General features: G+C 55.3%; 1 protein-coding gene across 2 annotated transcripts in view; it reads left to right on the forward strand.

Annotated features, from left to right (window-relative positions):
* FHOD1 (formin homology 2 domain containing 1) overlaps positions 1-19,190 on the forward strand; it is a 37,811-nt gene that overhangs the window by 14,720 nt on the left and 3,901 nt on the right. The window contains exons 2-16 of one of the 2 annotated variants that reach the window (XM_051975026.1): positions 2,726-2,832; positions 4,567-4,631; positions 4,940-5,007; positions 5,095-5,200; positions 6,038-6,132; positions 10,778-10,889; positions 10,978-11,072; positions 11,352-11,495; positions 11,568-11,767; positions 14,478-14,579; positions 14,836-14,859; positions 15,231-15,293; positions 16,389-16,504; positions 16,920-17,536; positions 18,038-18,193. In XM_051975026.1, coding sequence (XP_051830986.1) covers positions 2,726-2,832; positions 4,567-4,631; positions 4,940-5,007; positions 5,095-5,200; positions 6,038-6,132; positions 10,778-10,889; positions 10,978-11,072; positions 11,352-11,495; positions 11,568-11,767; positions 14,478-14,579; positions 14,836-14,859; positions 15,231-15,293; positions 16,389-16,504; positions 16,920-17,536; positions 18,038-18,193 — 2,070 coding nt within the window. The remainder of the gene's footprint in view (positions 1-2,725; positions 2,833-4,566; positions 4,632-4,939; positions 5,008-5,094; positions 5,201-6,037; positions 6,133-10,777; positions 10,890-10,977; positions 11,073-11,351; positions 11,496-11,567; positions 11,768-14,477; positions 14,580-14,835; positions 14,860-15,230; positions 15,294-16,388; positions 16,505-16,919; positions 17,537-18,037; positions 18,194-19,190) is intronic. The other variant, XM_051975027.1, reaches the window with a different exon arrangement.

The raw sequence follows: 19,190 nt of genomic DNA on the forward strand, positions 1-19,190 counted from the left end.
CTCATTAATATTCCCATTTGAGCCTCACAACAAGCCTGTGACTGACTGGTAAGGTGTAGTAGACAAAAATCTGGAGCGCAGAAGGTCTGGTTTCAAGTCCTGGCTCTGCCCCTTGTTATCTGTATGTCCTTGGACAAGTATCTTAACCCCCTCGTCTGAAACAAGCTCCATAGCTGTACCCAAAGGGGACCTTTCTGTTATGGTAACCCTTGGCTCAGAATTGGAAACTCAGATTAATTCTGGTAATTCATTCTGCTAACATCTGAATATAGCTCCTTGGAAGCCTTTCCCACAGGGCCCTCAACTCCCGGGCAAGCTTTATTCTTCTAGGGCATGAAGCGGAATAACTACCAGGCAACAAAGACTAGAGAAGGGAGGGCTCCCCTCGTCTATAATAAAACGTTTCCCCTTTGTGGGCCCACATCCTTCCAGTATTTACATACTCCCACTGAGGTACCGTCCTGAGGGTGAGGCTTTTTCTTACCAGAAAATCATTAATTCAAAGTTGTGAGGAGTCAGATAGCTGATGCTTTTGACAAACTCTGCTTTCCCTGGGGCTTCCCAAAAGTGTGCGTGGGGGGGGGGGGGGGGAGTTACTCAGACCCTAGATCTTCACAGTCTGTATAACAAGGGCTTCCCCCATCATCACTCTGTTGCCCCGTAGCCACTGCTTCCAGGTAAGAACTGCATCATCTCTGCAGACCTGTTTTTTATCATAATCGCTTGCATTTATATAGCATGTTAAGGTTTACTAAGAGTTTGGAACATTATCTCTTATCCTTACTACAACCCTAGGAGGCAGGGGCTATTATTATCCCCACTTTACAGATTAGGAAACTGAGGCCCAGTGATTTACCCAAGGTCACAAGCTGGTATTTTTGGGATATATTTGAACTCCGGGTCTTCCTGGCTCTATTGTTCTCCCTCCAGGATTGCACTCAGCTGTCTTGTGGGTTTGGGGGTCTTTGGGGCCCACCTTGAGCCTGGGAAACTCACTCATTCGGCGGCTGCCTCTGCTCACCACCTTGCCTTCTTTAGGAGTGTTACTCGGAATGAGGAGGCCGGGCCTTAGGGGATCCGCACTTGGATGGGTCCTCATGACTGGGCGGGGAGGAACACTCACCTCCATCTTCCTCTTGGTTTGTCCTTCTCCTCCCCCATCTCTCCCCTGCTGGCAGGGGGGCAGGGGGACAAGGAGGCAGAGGGGGGAGGCATCCAACTCCAGATGAGGAGGAATCCAGACTGGAGAGTCTGGGCCAAGAGTCCATCGGCAGCTAAGTGCCGCTGGGAAACAGGTTGGGCTGATCCGAGAGAGGCCGAATGACCGCTCGCTTAGCCACGGGCTAAGGATAGTGTTTTGTAAGCCGTAAAGTAGTATATAAATGTGAGTTGTTATTTACTGAGCTCCTACCTGTGTGTGAGCAGCACAGAGAGGGAATCAGTCGTTGGGGACTTCCCATATGGGGCCTTGAGAGGGAGGGGCAACAGTCTCTGAAAGCAATTTTTTCTCTTTTTTTTTAACTTAAAAGTATTTTACTTTTTAACAATTACATGGAAAGATAGTTTTCAGCATTCACTTTTGTAAGATTTTGAGTTGCAAATTTTTTTCTCCTTCTCTTCATTCTCCCCTTCCCAAGATAGCAAGCAATCTGATATAAGTTATGCATATTAGTCATGCTGTGAAAGAAAATCAAAACAAAAGGGAAAAAATACAAGAAAGAAAAAGTGAAAATCGTGTGCTTCGGACCGCATTCAGTTTCCATAGTTCTTTCTCAGGCTGTGGATGGCATTTTCCATCCCAGGTCTGTGGAACTTCTCTTGGGTCACCATATTGTTGAGAAGAGCTAAGTCCGTCACAGATGATCATCACACAGTCATGTTGTTGCTGTGTACCGCGTTCTCTCGGTTCTGCTCACTTCACTCAGCAAGCATTCATGCAGGTCTTTCCAGGCTTTCCTGAAGCCAGTCCTGTCATCATTTCTTATAGAACATAGTATTCCGTTACATTCGGGTACCACAGATTATTCAGCCATTCCCCAGCTGATGGGCAGCCACTCAACTGCCAATTCCCTGCCGGCACAAAAAGAGCTACCTACTACGAACATTGTTGTGCGTGTGGATCCTTCTCCCTCTTTTATGATTTCTTTGGGATACAAACCCAGGAGCTGGGTCAAAGGGTACATAGTTTTTTTTAATCATGCCTTTAAAAAAATAGAATTGTATTTCTCAAAATACATGCAAAGATAGATTTCACCATTCACCTTTGCAAAAACTTGTGTTCCAGATTTTTCTCCCTTTTTCCTCTCCTCCTCGCTCCCCAAGATAGCAAGTCATCCAATAAAGGTTCAACATGCGTAATTCTTCTAAATATATTTCATATTTGTCATTCTGCACAAGAAAAACAGACCAAAGAGGGAAAAAACATGAGAAAGGAAAAAAAACAAGCAAACAACCAAAAAAGTTGGAAATGGTATGCTTAGGTCTGCATTCAGTCCTCCTAGTCCTTTCTGTGGATGCAGATGGCTCTCTCTAATGGAATTACCCTGAATCACCTCACTGCTAGAAAGAGCCGGCACTGTTGATCATCCCATAATCTTGTTACTATGTACAATGTTCTGTATTCACGGTTTTGGAGCCCGTGGGGCGTGGTTCCAAATTGATCTCCAGCATGGCTGGATCAGTTCACAACTCTACCACCAATGCGACTTTCTCTCTTACTATCTAGCTAGAAGATTGTGCCCTGCAAGTGTCCCCGTCTGGCTATTATCTGGACCCAGATTTGTCCCTGGAAGAGCAGCGCGAGATGCTGGAAGACTTCTATGAAGAGATTGGGTTGGTATTTATCCGTACTCTACGGGTGGGGGGAGAAGGAATGAGAGGCTTTGGAGAATATCGGTCTCATCTCTGCTACTTGCTACCTCCAAGATTGCCCATCCTTTCTCAGCCTCTCTCCTCTCCATCTCCCACCCCAGACTCTTCTCTCTTCCCACTGCACTAATTCTCATCTTCCCCTTTCTGTTCTTCCCTGGGTGAAACTTGGGGAGTAAGCTCTGCTTCCTAATCAGTGTGAGTTCTGGGAAGACATTATTTAAGATTTTCTCTCTTTCTCTCTCCCTTTCTCCATTCCTCCCTCCTTTTCCTTCTTGCTCTCTTCCCCCTGTCTCTGCCTCTCTCTCTCTGTCTCTCTCTCTGTCTCTCTCTCTCTCCCCTGCTCTCTCTGTCTCTCTCTCTCTCTGTCTCTCTCTGTCTCTGTCTCTCTCTCTGTCTCTCTCTCTGTCTCTGTCTGTCTCTCTCTCTTTCTCTGTCTGTCTGTCTCTGTCTCTCTCTCTGTCTCTCTCTCTCTGTCTCTCTCTCTGTCTCTCTATCTCTCTCCCCTGCTCTCTCTGTCTCTGTCTCTGCCTCCCTCTCTCACACACTCACACCCCCCCCCAAGCCAGGCTAAGGTTTCATTAGCCCCGACATCTGATCTCTCTCCCGGCCCGGCCTGTGCCTTCGCTCCTTCCTGAGGCCCAGGGAGCGGCTCATTCCTCTCTTCTCCTGCCCCCTCCTAAGGAAACAGTGCTTACCCGCAGACACAAATACCCAGATAAGGAGCAATGACTTCGCATTTCCTAGTGCCTTGAGGTTCACAGGGCACCAAGGCGGGGGAGTCAGTCCCATTCCCATCTTACAGATGAAGAAATTAAGACCCAGCCGATTTTCTTGGGATCACGCGGCTAACAGAGAAATAAGAATCAGAAGACTCTGTTAAGTTAACGAAGTTCAGGCCCCGGGAATACAAGTTAATGGTAGAACTAGGAACCCATTTGGGATTTGAGCCCCCCCATTCCCCAGTACACACTAGGGCCTGAAATTCCCCCCTGCTCTGTCCCCAGAGAGACTCGGGCCAGGAGGAAGGGCCTGATTCATCCCTCAGGGATCCTTCCCACCCCCTCCCCCCACCTGGGAACTGCCCTGAGTCCTAGACACTTCTCCCCTGGCCACTCACCTTTTCGCACCCCCCCCCCCTCCCCAACACTCTAGGGATATGGATGGGGGGGGGGGAGGAACAGGGGCCGGGAGGAGGGGAGCGGGGGGAGGCTGCTCTCTTGTCCCCCCGGCTCTCCCCGAGCACCCCTTGCTGCCGTAGTGCCCCCCGGGGAAGGCCCAGCCCGTCCAGGGCCGAGTTCATGCGCGGGACCCCTGTTAGGGAGGAACCGGGACTGGAATGCTTGGTATACCTGTGTTTACCCAAACCCTCCACCTTCCTCTGGGGATAAGGGGCCCTTATCTCTCTCCCCACCCCTCGCAGGAACCAGACACAAGGGGAGGAAGAACTGAATAAGAGTTCTTCTTCCGGGGGTTCTGGGTCAGGAGGTCCTTGTGTGAGACTGTCAGGAGGGGGCAGATTTTCAGGACGAGTGCTCACGTCTGTGATGTGGTGGGAAATACCGGGTTTGTTCCGAGGTCCTGGCTCGGGCCCTTCCCAGGGAAGTCGCCTAAGCCTCGGCTTCCCCCTCCATAAAATGAGGTCGGCTCAAGGGGTCTCTCGGGGCCCCTTCCGACTGCCTTACGCTCTTCCCCCAGCAAAGGGAGGAAGCCCACCCTCCTCCTTCGCACCCAGCTCTCCATCCGAGTTCAGGCCATCCTAGGTAAGTTCCAGGTCTCGCCTTCGGGCCCCCGTGGCCGCTCTCCTGGCTCCTGCCCTTTCCTTGGGAGGGGGAGCGGAGCCGGACCGCAGAGGTGAGGGGCAGGAGGTGTGGCCCCGGATCCCCAGCTGGGGCTCCCCCCTCCCCCCGGGGCTGGCCTATGAGCTGGGGGGACAGTCGGTCTGGGGGGGGGTCGCCTCCGGGGCCGTAACCCTGAGTGACTGTGCTCTGAGAGGGGGACACCCTGTTCTCCGGGGGGTGGGGGGGCGTGGCTGAGCAGCGCGCCGCCTGGCGCGCGTCTGTCCCCGCAGAGAAGCTCTACCGATCCAGCGGCCCGGAGCTGCGGCGCTCGCTCTTCTCCCTGAAGCAGATCTTCCAGGTGAGGGCTCCGTGGGGGCCCGGGAGCGGGGAGAGAGGAGGGGGCTCCCGGGGGGCTCTCCCTGAGCTGTTCCTCACGCCCCTGTAGGAGGACAAGGACCTGGTCCCGGAGTTTGTGCACTCCGAGGGCCTGAGCTGCCTGATCCGGGTGGGGGCCGCTGCGGACCACAACTACCAGAGCTACATCCTCCGAGGTCAGTCTGGGCCCTCCCTCCTCGGCCCCACCCATGCTGTATCTCTGGCTTCCTGAAGCCTTCGGAACCTCGCCCCCTCCTCTGCTCCCGGCCTCCTTACGCTTCCCCCTCCTCAGCCTGAGTGTCCAGCGCGCCCGCCTCCCGGCTGCCTGCCTCCCACCTCCCGGCTGCCCGCCTCCCGCCTCCCGGCTGCCCGCCTCCCACCTCCTGGCTGCCCGCCTCCCGCCTCCCGCCTCCCGCCTCCCAGCTGCCCGCCTCCCGCCTCCTGGCTGCCCACCTCCCACCTCCTGGCTGCCCGCCTCCCGCCTCCTGGCTGCCCACCTCCCGCCTCCTGGCTGCCCACCTCCCGCCTCCTGGCTGCCCACCTCCTGCCTGCTCACCTCCTGCCTGCTCGCCTACCACCTCCCGCCTCCTGGCTGCCCACCTCCCGCCTCCTGGCTGCCCACCTCCCGCCTCCTGGCTGCCCACCTCCCGCCTCCCGCTGCCCACCTCCCGCCTCCCGCTGCCCACCTCCCGCCTCCCGCTGCCCACCTCCCGCCTCCCGCTGCCCACCTCCCACCTCCTGGCTGCCCGCCTCCTGGCTGCCCGCCTCCCGGCCTTTGCCTCCATGCTCTGCCCGGCTTCCTTCTGCAGGGGGCCTTTCCTCCCGCCCCCACGCCTCCTGGTGGCTGTATATCCGCGGGCACCTGCCCCTTCTCTCCCACTGGGCTCCTTGGGGGCAGGGGGTTTTGCCTTTGTGTCTCCGGGGCTCAGTCCCGGCCCCCAGTAGGTGCTTAATAAATGCTGGCTGGCTCCGGGCCTGGCCCTCGTCAGGCTGACCAGCCCCTCACCCCCCAGCCCTGGGCCAGGTGATGCTGTTCGTGGACGGGATGCTGGGAGTGGTGGAACACAGCGAGACCGTTCAGTGGCTCTACACGCTCTGTGCCAGCATGGTGAGTGACCTGCCTCCGTGGCTTCTGCCTGCGCCCACACTGAACTCTGCAGTGAAAAAGTGAGGGAGGAGCTGGGGGCCGGCAGAAGTTCTGAGTTCTAATTCAGCTTCTGGCACTGACTGGGGCCTTGAACAGCCCACCCCCCATCTCTGCCTCAGTCTCCTCATCTGCAAAGTCAGTAAAGCCCAGAGGGTTTGCCAAGCGCTGGGCTAAGTTCTGGGTGTATAAATACAAGCAAAAAGAAAATCCCTCCTCCTCCAGGAACTTAGCCTTCATGGGGGAAGCGGTACCAAGGGGCATGGGAGGGAAGGGAGCGTGAGAAGCAGGGGGCCTCCCGCTTACATCCAAGGCGCTCCCCCTCACTCCGGCCTTTGGATGCCGTCTGGTTTGGCAGTCCACAGTTCCAGGAAGACTAGGGCTCTCCAGTCCTGCTCTCTCCGAGAATGGCCCGAGTCCCTCAGAGGTCCCCAAGCACTTCCATCACTGACCGGGGGGGGGGGGGGGGGAGTCCAGGGGGTCAGCATGGGAGCCATCCTTCCTCTTCAATCACCCCCCAGGGAGAGAAGGTGCTCATAAAGGCTCAGGCCTGTCCATGAGCTCTCCAGTGCTCCTGGAGTTCCCAGTGCTCCACCCCCAACATCCCATCTTCAGTGCAAGGCCGTGAGGGTCTTGTGAAACGAGACACTGCCCTCAGGGAACATGTGGATTCCGGGCATTTGCATAAAAGGTAGAAGGTAACAGGAGAAAACGAGAAGTCTAAGCAAAGGGCTGTAAAAACCTTAGAGCAAATGGCCAGCGCTTTTAGGGGGAAATGGAGGCGGCGTCCCACCGAGCCTCAGAGCAAGAGAAGGATTTCAGCAGGTGGAGAAGAGGAGGAAAATCCAGGCAAGAGGAGACCCGTACGCAGCTGTACGAGGTGACTGTGGAGAGACAGCAAGGGCAGCGGGGGTCCCGGCACAAGCAGTGCGGGAAGGAGAAGAGCGAGAAATAAAGCTGCGGTGGTTAGTTGTCAGGCCGAAGAGCTCCCGTTTTATTTTGCAGGCAGTAGGAAGCACTGACGCCTTTTGGTCAGAGGAAGGACATGGTCATGCTTGTAGATTAGCAAAGTTATTTTGGTTGTTGGGTGGAGGATTCTCTGGCAAGGGGGGAGACGAGGGTAATCCAGGAGGGAGATGGCGGGGGCCGGATCCAGGATGATGGGTAAAGTGAGGAGAGAAGGAGAAGTCTTCGAGGCTAGTGTGGAATCTCTCTGCTTACGTTAGTTACCGACTCCAAAAGTATCAGAATCCCCCACGGACACCTAGAACATTGAGTCCCCAGCGAAGGCCGAATAACCTGAATCTGTAGTGGACGTTGTCAGCCCTTTCTGCCAGCAACATTTAAATAGGTCCTGGCTAGTGGCAACATTAGACACAAACTGATGGTAACTTTTGCGTGTGAATTTTTAAAAATCTCTCAGCATGAAGCAGAAATGCTAAAAAAGAAAAAGAAAAAAGATACATTTTTAGTCAACATCTTAGGTATTTGCATTCAAAAAACATTGTTGTAGTTCAGTTATTTTTAGTTTTGTTTGACTCTTCATGAGCCCATTAGGGTTTTTCTTGGCAAAGATAATAAAGTAGTTGGACATTTCCTTCTCCGGCTCATTTTATAGATGAGAAATCTGAGGCAAACTGGGTAAAGTGACTTGCCCAGGTCATATAGCTAGGAATTATCTGAGGCTGGATTTGAACTCAGAAAGATGAGTCTTTTTACTGGGATACTAACACATTGTTAGTGGAGTTACAAAATAATCCAAGCATTCTAGAGAGTAATTTGGAACTGTACCCAAAGGGCTATCACACTGCATACCTTTTGATCTAACAGTGCAAACACTAGGTCTATATCCCAAAGAGATCATAAAAGAGGGAAAAGGACCCATCTGTACACAAATATTTGTAGCAGCTTTTTGTGTTGGCAAAGAACTGAAAAATAAGTAGATGTTCATGCATTGGGGAATGGCTGAATAAGTTCTGGAATATGGAAGTAATGGATTATTGTTGTTCTATAAAAATGATGGACAGGCTGATTTTAGAAAGCCCTGGAAAGATTTACATGAACTAAAGCTGAGCGAAGAAAGCAGAACTAGGAAAACGTACACAGGAAAAGCAGGATTGCGCTGTGCTTAACTATGTGCTTACCTATGAGAGAATATGTGAAAAGAGCTCTATAAACCTCAATATAATAAACATTTGTTATTATTGCCCAAAAAAATGAGTCTCTCTAACCATTCTTCCACCTAGCTGCCTGAGATCAAAATCATAATTTAAGAATAACAGTAGAAAAGATAGGTGATAGATGGGAAAGGGGGAGATGACTAAGATTGAGGACTCGTAGTACAAAAATAAGGGAGATGGAGAGTTCAGGGGTGAAGGACAGTAAGCTTTATGGAGCTGGTTAATTCTAAATGACAAATATAAAGGAAGGAAAATGAATAGTAGCCTGGGAATACAGAGAAAGATTGTGGGATTGAAGATTGTAGGGAAGAGTATAAATCCAGGACCAGTGAGGAAGAGAGGTTAGGGTCAGAAGGGAATTTCAGGGATCAAAATCTTGAGATGTACAACAGTTTCAGATGCTGGCAACCCTTCTGCTGCATACGGCCTTTTGCTACCCTTTCCTGGATACTCTTTGCTTTTTTTTTTTTTTTTTTTTTTTTTTTAATTTTTTAAACTTTTTATTGATAGAACCCATGCCAGGGTAATTTTTTACAGCATTATCCCTTGCATTTACTTCTGTTCCGATTTTCCCCCTCCCTCCCTCCACCCCCTCCCCCAGATGGCAAGCAGTCCTTTACATGTTGAATAGGTTACAGTATATCCTAGATACAATATATGTGTGCAGAACCGAACAGTTCTCTTGTTGCACAGGGAGAATTGGATTCAGAAGGTAGAAATAACCTGGGAAGAAAAACAAAAATGCAAATAGTTCACATTCATTTCCCAGTGTTCTTTCTTTGGGTGTAGCTGCTTCTGTCCATCCTTGATCAACTGAAACTGTTAGCTCTCTTTATCGAAGAGATCCGCTTCCATCAGAATACACTGGATACTCTTTCCTTGGCTTTCTTTGTTTTGTTTCCTCCTAGTTCTTTCCTTACCTGTCTAACTGCCCCGTTCATTATTTTATTCATCATTTATATGTCCACGTCATGCCCCCCTAAACATGAATGTTCCCCGAGTCTCTATTCTAAACCCTTAGTTCTTTGTTTTGGTTCCTCATCACCTCCCATGAGCTTGATTATTATCCAATGGCCGATGGCTCCTGGAGCTGCTTTTCCAGCCCCAGGCTCTCTCCTAAGCATCAGTCCAACATCATCAGCTGTCCCTTGGACAAACTCAGCACGTCCAAAACCAATCTTCCCCTAACTTCTCTGACCCCTTCTCTTCACTCACCTGGTCACCACCTGAATTCATGCTCTCCCGCCTCCCCGCCTCGACGGTTGCTGTCTAAGTCTCTCCCCACTTCGGTCCATTCCAAAATGACTGTCCTGAGGGTCATTCTGACCCTTCCTCAATAAGCTCACAGGCTTCCTATTGCTTCTAGAATCAAATACAATAACCTTCCCCCCTTGGCGCATTAGGGACTTGGACGGTTTGCTCCTAGACCTCCCGGCCCGTTGCGCAGTCCTTCCCCCTCCTGCGTTCCTCAGGCCCGCCAAAGGGACACTCCGGGCTTGCCTCTTTGCCTTTGCACTGGCTGTGCCATGTGCCCAGCGTGCCATCCCTCTTTACCTTCAGCTCCTCCAAGACGCCGCCTTCTATCTGAAGGCTTCCCTGACCGCCCCCCTCACCACTCCTTTTTGCGCCCATTCTCTTGATGATGTTCCATGTATTCTTCTACGTGCCCTTTCTATTCCCAGCAAGCTCAGCGGCTTCCCAGATCTTCTGGAGGTCTGGTAACTCCTCCTTGGGAGGGAAGTGCAGACTGCGACATTTTTATGGCGATGGCCAGTGCAGGAATTTGCTTTACTCGACTATAAGTATTTGCAATGAGGATTTTATTTCTCTTGTTTTCTCAGGGAGGGGAGAGAGTGGAGAGAAAATGTAGAACTGAAAATTCAGTTAAACTTTAAAGAAACGTATTAAAAAATTTTCTTATAGCAAACACTAGAGTGCTTGTTAGTGTGACTTATGAGAGGGGCTGTTTCTTTTATTGTATTTGTAGCCTAACAGCGGGTCTGACACGTAACCAGTGTTTAATAAATCCTTGCTGATTGATTGATCTGAGGTCTGATTGCTACAATCAATGGCAGAGGTGAAATGGATTCTAACATTCTAGATTCTAAGGTTCTTTTGAGTTCTGATTGGTTTAGATTCTGAAAACCGCGGAGCTCCCCTAATCCTGACTACTCCTAACTATGCTTTCCTTTGCTGCTCTGGGGTGAAGAACAGGAACTTCTCCGTGTGCTTTACCCTAAAGACATCCCGCAAGGGACGTGCCCGGAGACAAAGCCGTCTCCCTTCCCCGGTTCCGCCTGTGCGACCTTCCCTCCTCCGCCCCTGCTTCTCCAGGAGAAGCCCCTTCGTCCCCCGCAGGGCTGAGCCCCCCGGTGCTACCCCCGGCCTGAGTGATGTGACCCTACTTACCGGACGCTCCTTCTCCCCAGTCTCGCCTGGTGGTGAAGACCTCCCTGAAGCTCCTTCTGGTGTTTGTGGAATATGCAGAGACTAATGCCCGGCTCTTCATCCACGCTGTCAACGCTGTTGCCAATGCCACTGGTCAGACACCCTTCCCTCCGTGCTCTTCCTTCTCCTTGCCGCTGCCCCCGGGCCTTCCCACAGTGCTCTGCTCTCACCTGTTCCCCAGGTGCCTCCCCGTGGGCCACCTTCGTGTCTATCCTGGAGGAGAAGAACGGCGCCGACTCAGAGCTGCTGGTGTTCACCATGACGCTCATCAACAAGGTGCCCGCGGGCTCCTGGGGCTGGGGAAGACCCTCCCCTTGCACAGCCACCCCCGTGTCGGGGGCCGGGGGCTCCTGGGGCTGGGGAAGACCCTCCCCTTGCACACCCACCCCCGTGTCGGGGGCCGGGGGCTCCTGAGGCTGGGGAAGACCCTCCCCTTGCACACCCACCCCCGTGTCGGGGGCCGGGGGCTCCTGGGGCTGGGGAAGACCCTCCCCTTGCACACCCACCCCCGTGTCGGGGGCCGGGGGCCCGCCTCACTGCCAGCTTGTCCTGCAGACGCTGGCGGCCCTTCCCGACCAGGACTCCTTCTACGACGTGACGGACGCGCTGGAGCAGCAGGGCATGGAGGGCATCGTGCAGAAGCACCTGGGCAGCCCGGGCACAGACGCCGACCTCAGGGTGCAGCTCGTCCTGTATGAGGTAAGGCTCGCAGAGCTGGGGCGGGGGGCAAAGGCACCGGGCTCCCAGATCACTGCCTCTCCTTTTCTCCAGAGCGCCCTGCGGCTGGAGGACGGGGACCCCGAGGAGGGGGTGCCGGGCGTGCGGCGAGAGCGCAGGAAGCCGGCGTCAGAGGAGGGGAAGAGGAGCCGGCGCTCCCTGGAGGGCGCGGGGCCTGGCCACGTCAGCTCCCCGGCCAGGGCGAGCTGCCCGATCCTGCCTCTGCCCAGGTCTCCCACGGAAGCGTCCCCTCGGTAAGCAGCAGGGAGGCGGGTTAAGTGCCCACCGTGTGCCCAGAACACCGCGCTCCCTCCGGCCCTGTTCTCGGGCCCTCCCTCGGAATTATTTCCTACTTAGTTTATATTTAGCTCGTTCGGGCATACTGTGTTTGCTCAGACTGTGAGCTCCCCGGAGGACAGAGACCGTCTTTTGCCTCTTTCTGTGTCTGCAGCGTCTGGCACATAGTGAGCACCTAACAAACTGATTGAGTGGCTACAGAGGCAGAAGGAAGCCCTCACTCCCAGTCTGATGGGCGAGACATACACACACACATCAAGCCCTGTGGGCGACAAATAGGAAGTCACAGAGAGGTTGGGGGGGCTTCTGACAAAGATGGGGCTTTAAAGGAAGCCCGTGGAGCGAGACGAGGACCTCCCGGGGACGGAGACGGGAAAAGGGCCGAGAAGCGAGAGATGCAGGTTTTGTTGGTGGAACAGCCACGGGCCCGCACCAGCGGGATTCAGAGTCTGTGGCTGTGGGGGGAGTACGGGGAGCCTGGAAGGGATGGAGAACAGCTGGGTACCACCGGAGCTCACTGAATAGGAGCATCCCATGGCTGGCCGGTGCCTTAAGTCAGTGGCTTAGAGACCAAATGGAGGGATTGGAGCAGGGAGAGCTCGAGGCACGAAGCAGTCCGGGTGCAGAGGGGTGGGGGCCTGGAGCTCGGAGCTGAGGGCTTGGGTCCAGGATAACTCCTGGGTGGAGATTTCGAGGACCGGGAGGATGTGCAGCGCCCTTGGCGGTAACAGGGAAATTTGAGGTTTTAGAGGGAAGAAAAATATGTCCGGTTTTGGACATACTGAGTTCAAGATGTCTCTTAGACATCCACTTCCAGAAGCCTTGAGAGGCAGCTGGAGCTGTGGGATTGGAGGTCAGCAGAGAGGTAGCTCTGAGTCATTATCCTAAAAGTGATACGAAATTCCTGGGAGCTAAGGAGACCATCGAGGGAAGGAGCATGGAGGGAAAAGTAGAGGTCAAATAGGGAGGAGGAGAAGCAGGTGAGAACAGCACCTGAAAATCTAAGGGAAAAAGGGGATCGTGGAGGAGAGAATGATCAGGGCAGAGGGGTCAAGGAGGTGAGGAATAAGAAAAAAGAACGGATTTGGAAATTAGGAAATCTCTGGTAACGTCAGTGGAACGATGAGATCAGATGGCAGTGTGCAGGGGGAAGAAAGAGAGGAACTTGAGGCATTTGTGATAGATGTTCGCCACAAAACAGCAGAGGATGCTAGTTAGCAAAAATCAAGTGAGGGGAGGAGTTAAAACAGAGAAAGAAAATGACACACCAGTCTCTCGAATGAATATTGATGCAAGATTTTTGAATAAAAAGCTAGCAAGGCTGTTACCGCAAAATGTCACAAGGATTATACGCCCTGACCAGATAGGATTGATTCAGATAGGGCTGCAGGAATGGGTCAGTATTAGAAAACCATCAATATAATTGACCATATCGATAACAAAACCAATAGAAATCATGATTATCTCAAGAGATGCTCACTTTGACAAAACACAACATCCATTCCTACTAAAAACCATAGGAATAAAAGGAGCATTCCTTAAAATGATAAGCAGTACCACTCTAAAACTACCAGCAAGCATTATCTGAAAGGGGACAAGCTAGGAGCATTCCCATTAGCACCACTGTCATTCCGTATTGTACTAGAAATATTAGCTATGGCAATAAGAGAAGAAGAAGAAATGAGGAGACAAAACTGTCTCTTTGCAGATCACACGATAGTATGCTTTAGAGAACCATAGAGCATCAACTAAAGAATTACTTGAAATAATTCACATTAGAAAAGTTGCAGGATATAAGATAAATCCCCACAAATCATCAACATTTCTTTTTATGATCAACAAAGCCCAGTAGCAAGAGATGGAAAGAGAAATTCCATTTAAAATAATTAAATACTTAGAAGTCTACCTATACCAAGACAAACCTAGGAACTATATGAACACAATGACAAAAATAAAGCGAGGGGATTTTTTTGAGGATGGGGGAGATACTGTATATTTATAGACAGAAGCCGGTGGACAGTGAGGGAGTCAGGTGAGTGAGAGCATGGGGATTGTGGAGGGGACAGAATGCTGGAGGAAATGGGATGGAGCGGGTTCTCCTGAACAAGTAGGCAGTTAGCTTAGCTAAGGAGCGAGACCTTCCCTTCGTGGGATACAGGGGTAAAGGAAGAGAGCAAAAGTGAATGAGAGAACGGAGAGAAGAGACAGCTCAGTATCAAGAAGCTGAGGGGCTTGAGGAGGGATGAAAAGGTGGCGAGAGTTGCTGTGGAGCGCGGGATGGTGGATTGATAAGGGAGGTCCAGTAGGATTGCCTGGTAGAGTGAGGGTCCGGCAGTGAGCTTACGTAACAAATTTGGAGGGATGCAGTCAGAATGAGTCTCCCCTTCATTCGTCAGCATGTGTGGAAGTGAAGGCAGCTGGCAGGGGGCAAGGCTGAATCTTGGCAGGTAGAGGAATGATAAGGGAGCCAGGGACTCGAGAGAGAGCAGTGTCAGCTTGTACTGGTTCCCCAAAGGGCTGGGAGGGAAAAAGAAGGGAGGGTGGTCAGTGCCGGGGGGATGGCCTGGGAGAGACCTGAGAAGTCGAAGGGTTGGGAGGGGGGTCATGGTGAGAGGGGTCTGTTTGGGAAGGAACGGGGCCCTCACTAACCAACGCTCCCGACTCCAGCCCTGTAGGCCCAGCCCCCTGCCTCAGTTCCTCAGTGGTCCTGTTCCCCAGCCCCACTGTGGTCCCCCCTACAGAAGCACCGGGTGAAAGAAGCATCTATAAGTAAGTCCGGGATGGGAACCAGCTTCTGCCCTTGGTTTCCCCTTCTTGTGGCCCACGGGCCCACAGCCAGCTCTCATCCTCGGGGGATGTACAAGCTGATAGCAAAGGGTCTGCCGCCCAGCCCTGGGCCCCTCTCTCTGCCTGTCCCTTTTGCTCTCCCTCTGTGCTAGCCCAGCTTTGTGCCCTCTCTGGGTCACCTGCCCCCTTCCTGGGCACCTCCGGCCATCCCCTGCCCAACTTTTCTCTCTTTTTCCAGACTCCATCAAACTGTTCCTCTTTGGTAAGTGACTCAAGTGAGCAGGACCTCTGGCCTCCCTTGGACCGTGTGTCTCCTGCTCTACTCTCCCTCTTTGCCCTCCATTTTCTCTCCTTCCCCCTTCTCTCCTGTGATTTCCCCGCACCCCCAGATTTCAGCATCTCCCCCCAGCTATTCCCCATCCTCCCGATCTCGTCGCTCCTTTCCCCTCCCTCCTCCTCTCCTGGGAGCTGGGGATGCAGCGGGGGAGGTGCTTGAAGAGCTGGGCGAGGCTCACGGGGATGAGAGCTTCCGGGGGTCGGTGTGTACCTGAGAGAGACTTAGCTAGCTGGGAAGGGGCTGGTGAAAGGGGGCCTCGGGGGCGGGCTGTGGGGTGAACGACTCTCTTCCCCTAGGGCCCCTGAGAGCCCTGCCATGCCGGGGGTCCCGAGGGTCCCACCCGTGCTGAGCAGGTTGGAGTAAGTACGGAGTGGGGCCGGCCTGGCCTGGCCCTGCTCAGGACTTTGTGCTCACTGCTTCAGAACCGCTTCCTTGTGGGCAGGAGCAGCCCTTTCTCCCCCTCAGTTCCACGTCTGGTTCCTGCCCTCACTTCCAACAACGGGCCCGGGAAAGCTCCCAGCAGACAGAACAGGGTCCCCCAGCCAGCTGAGAAAGACCTTGGGACCTTAGTAGACCCTTTGAGTTGGAGGCAGCGATCACCCTGAACAGACCTAGCCTGATAGCGAGAGCGGAAGAAGGGGATGGGGAAGAGCTTCAGGCCCCGATGCCCTGCCCAGCTCCAGCTGAAGGGCTGACAGATCTGGGGGATTCCGGAGAGGGAAGAGACGCAGGGATGAGGGAGGCCAGACTCGGGAGGATGCCGGAGAGGGCCGTGAGCAGCGGCCTTCGGGGCCCTGCCATGGTGGGATAAGGCTGGTGGAGGGGACTAAGGAGGGCTTACCTCAGAAGGCTAGGGGGCTTCACACTGCCAAGCCCCCCCCCCCCTCAGGCCCAAATAAGAGGCGCAGGTCTCGAACAAAGAATAAAACCATTTCACAAGAAAGTACAAAAATGCTTTAAACAGCATCACAAAGATCCCGACAAGTGCTGTCCCGTGGTCCCTCTGTCCAGGAGTCAGTGATTGGGAGCAGGGGGACCGTGGTGGTCCTGAGTCCTTGAGAAGAGCGAAAGGGGCTTTCCATGTAAGGTCTGAAAGCGGCAGGGAGACGTGGAGACTTGCTGGTTCGGTTCTTCACCTTACAGATAAGAGCAGGGAGACCCGGGGCTAAGTGACTCCTGAGCATCGGTTAGTGAGTGAGTGGCAGGGATTCAGTCCCAGGCCCTGCGAGCCAGGTCCGCGCTCTCCGCTCAACGCATGGGCTGCGTTTGCGTGGGCTGTGCGGGGACGGAGGGGCTGCGTGGGCTGGGGAGGGCCCTGCCCCCGAGGCCGGCCTCCGTCCGGGAAGCTAAGTGGGCTTGCTACTGGCCGGCGGGGTGGGCCCGAGCCCCGTAGCCTGAGGAAGGCAGGCTGCAGAGGGGCCCAGGACTGGGCACCAATGGGAGCTCTCCTGCAGAGCCCGTTTCCTGGAGAACGTGGCGGCAGCCGAGACCGAGAAGCAGGCTGCCCTGGCCCAGGGTCGGGCTGAGGCCCTGGCCGGGGCCGTGCCGGACGAGTCTGATGGACACCCAGGTGAGGAGGGGGCGGTGGGAGGTCACTGCTGGCCCCCGGGTGAGGAGGGGGTGGGAGGTCATGGTGGCCCCCGGGTGAGGAGGGGGTGGGAGGTCATGGTGGCCCCCGGGTGAGGAGGGGGTGGGAGGTCATGGTGGCCCCCGGGTGAGGAGGGGGTGGGAGGTCACTGCTGGCCCCCGGGTGAGGAGGGGGTGGGAGGTCATGGTGGCCCCCGGGTGAGGAGGGGGTGGGAGGTCATGGTGGCCCCCGGGTGAGGAGGGGGTGGGAGGTCACTGATGGCCCCTGGGTGAGGAGGGGGTGGGAGGTCATTTCTCCAAACTATAGTGCTCTGAATGCACTTCGCAGGAGGAGGTGGTCGTGTTGACCTTTGACTTGGGGAGTGAGTGACCGTGGGAATGACCTTCTCTCTTCCCAGACCCCCGAGAGCTGTGGAGCACCCCAGAGCCAGAGCCCCCGCCCCGCACCCCCAGCAGCCCGAGAAGCCCCCTGCCCCGGTCCCTGAGCCTGGCCCAGCGAGGCCTGGAGTCGGAGGTCCTGGCAGCAGAGGCTAAGGTCCCCACGGAGCCGCTCAGCCCCCAACCTTCCCTCCGCATCGGAGACTTGGATTTCTCCGACCTGGGGGAGGATGAAGACCAGGACTTGTTGGCCCCCGAGGCCCCCGGGGCTGGAGGAGATGTCCCAGCCCCGCCGCCCCTCCCTGGGAACCCTCCACCGCCACCCCCTTTGCCCCCAGGATGCCCTCCCCCCCCTCCGCCCCCGCCCCCACTCCTGGGGGGGGCGCCCCCGCCTCCTCCACCCCCCGGGCTACCCCCCCCTCCCCCAGGGCCTTCCACCATCGACGGCCCCGCCCCTCCCAAGAGGAAGACGGTGAAGCTGTTTTGGCGGGAGCTGAAGCCCGGAAAGGGGGTCAAAGGGACGGGCCGGTTTGGCCCCAGCCCCACCTTATGGGCCTCCCTGGAGCCTGTGACTGTGGACACGGCAAAGCTGGAGCACCTGTTTGAGACAAGAGCCAAGGACGTGATGTCCAACAAGGTACCTCCCGAGCCCCCCACGTGGGGCCGGCCGTCACGGGCCTGGGACGGGGGTGGGAGGCTCAGCCCCCCTCGGGCCGGTCACTCACCAGGGCCGGGGACCAGAGGGGCCGAGGTCGCAGTGTCCAGAGCAGGGGAGGGGCCGAGGTCGCAGTGTCCAGAGCAGGGGCCCGAGGGCTGCACTTAGGCCCGGCCCTGCCAAGGCGACCGCGGCGGTCATGGAGCCCGAGTTTTTGCCTTGATGGCTTTGCACGGCCTGGGGATGACGTAGCCTCACCAGGCCTGGGCAGAGCCAGGGTGGCCACCCCTCGGTCAGGCCGGGAAGTGGCCCGACGTGGGTCACAGAGTCCGGCAGAGCCGGGCCTTTGGGCACAAGGCCAGCTTGCCTTCCCCGGCACGGCTCTGTCTCTGGGCCCTCGGGCTTCCCGGGCCCCCTGAAGCTCCAGCCCTCGGGGAGGCGGCCCTGGGCCGGCTCCCACCCCGCCCTGGGCAACCCTTACAGAAAGCTGCCGAGGGCCGGAGGACGATGACCACGGTGCTGGACCCCAAGCGCAGCAACGCCATCAACATCGGCCTGACGGCGCTGCCCCCCGTGCACGTCATCAAGGCCGCCCTGCTGGGCTTCGACGAGTTTGCTGTCAGCAAGGACGGCATCGAGGTGAGCTGGGGGGCTGGGAAGGGCAGAGGCGCCCCTCCGTCCGGCCTCGGCTCCTGACGTGTCCCCCAGAGCCCCCTCTCCTCTCAAGTCAGCCGAGAAACTTGGATTAGAAACACAGCCCCAGGACTAACACCGATTCAGGGTGGGATCCGCCGAACTCAGAGCCCCCTAAAAATGGCTCCTGAAGGAATTTCTCAGGTCTGGGAGGAACCCCGGAGTCAGGAGTGGCGGACCTCGGCTGGGGTGGGCCCCGTGGAGCCGCAGGCTCCATGCACACCCCCCTGAGCCCTCCCGTCTGTGCAAGGGCTGGGAAAGCCACTCTCTGAACGGAAACACTTCATTTTTGTGCCGCCCGATTATCTCCTCCTGACTTCTGGGATAGAGGAACCCCGTAGGGCGGAGACTCCCCCCTTCCTGGGGTCACATTTTTAGACAGACGTGGGGCCACACTGTTACCCCCAGGCTCCCTCCGTAGCCCCCCTCCTCTCCTTTTTTGTTCCAGGGCATCTTGGCTAGCTTTATCTTCCTTCCTGTGTCTGTATCACCATCCATCACTGCTGAGTGATAGATACCTGGATCAGGCAGCTCCCTTGTAGCCTCAGGGCAGATGCACCTACTTCCCCGGGGCCTCCAGGGGCCCCTTCCTCACAGAGCTTCCTCCCCCTGCTGAGAGCTCCTGGGGCAGGGGACACAGCCCTTGCTTTTACCCTCCCCCCCCAGACACCCTGATGCTCCTGCACAGTCACTTCCTCCCGGGACTTGCTCCCAGCCTCCCCGGCTCCTTTCTGAGTCATTCCCCTGAGGCAGAGAGAGAGAGACTGAGTTCTGGGTAAGTCTCCACCAGGCAGGACAACGGACTATTGACAGGCTAAGGGATGTTTGAACTCTTGCACATCTCAGTGACTCCTGTGATAGGTAACGTGACTTTGGTTCACAAAGAGTCAGTAGTTTTCTTTTCAAATAGAATTCTCTCATTGTCCAACTAAGTCTGTTATCT

Source organism: Antechinus flavipes, chromosome 2 (assembly GCF_016432865.1).
Source record: "Antechinus flavipes isolate AdamAnt ecotype Samford, QLD, Australia chromosome 2, AdamAnt_v2, whole genome shotgun sequence".
Lineage (NCBI taxonomy): Eukaryota > Metazoa > Chordata > Mammalia > Dasyuromorphia > Dasyuridae > Antechinus > Antechinus flavipes.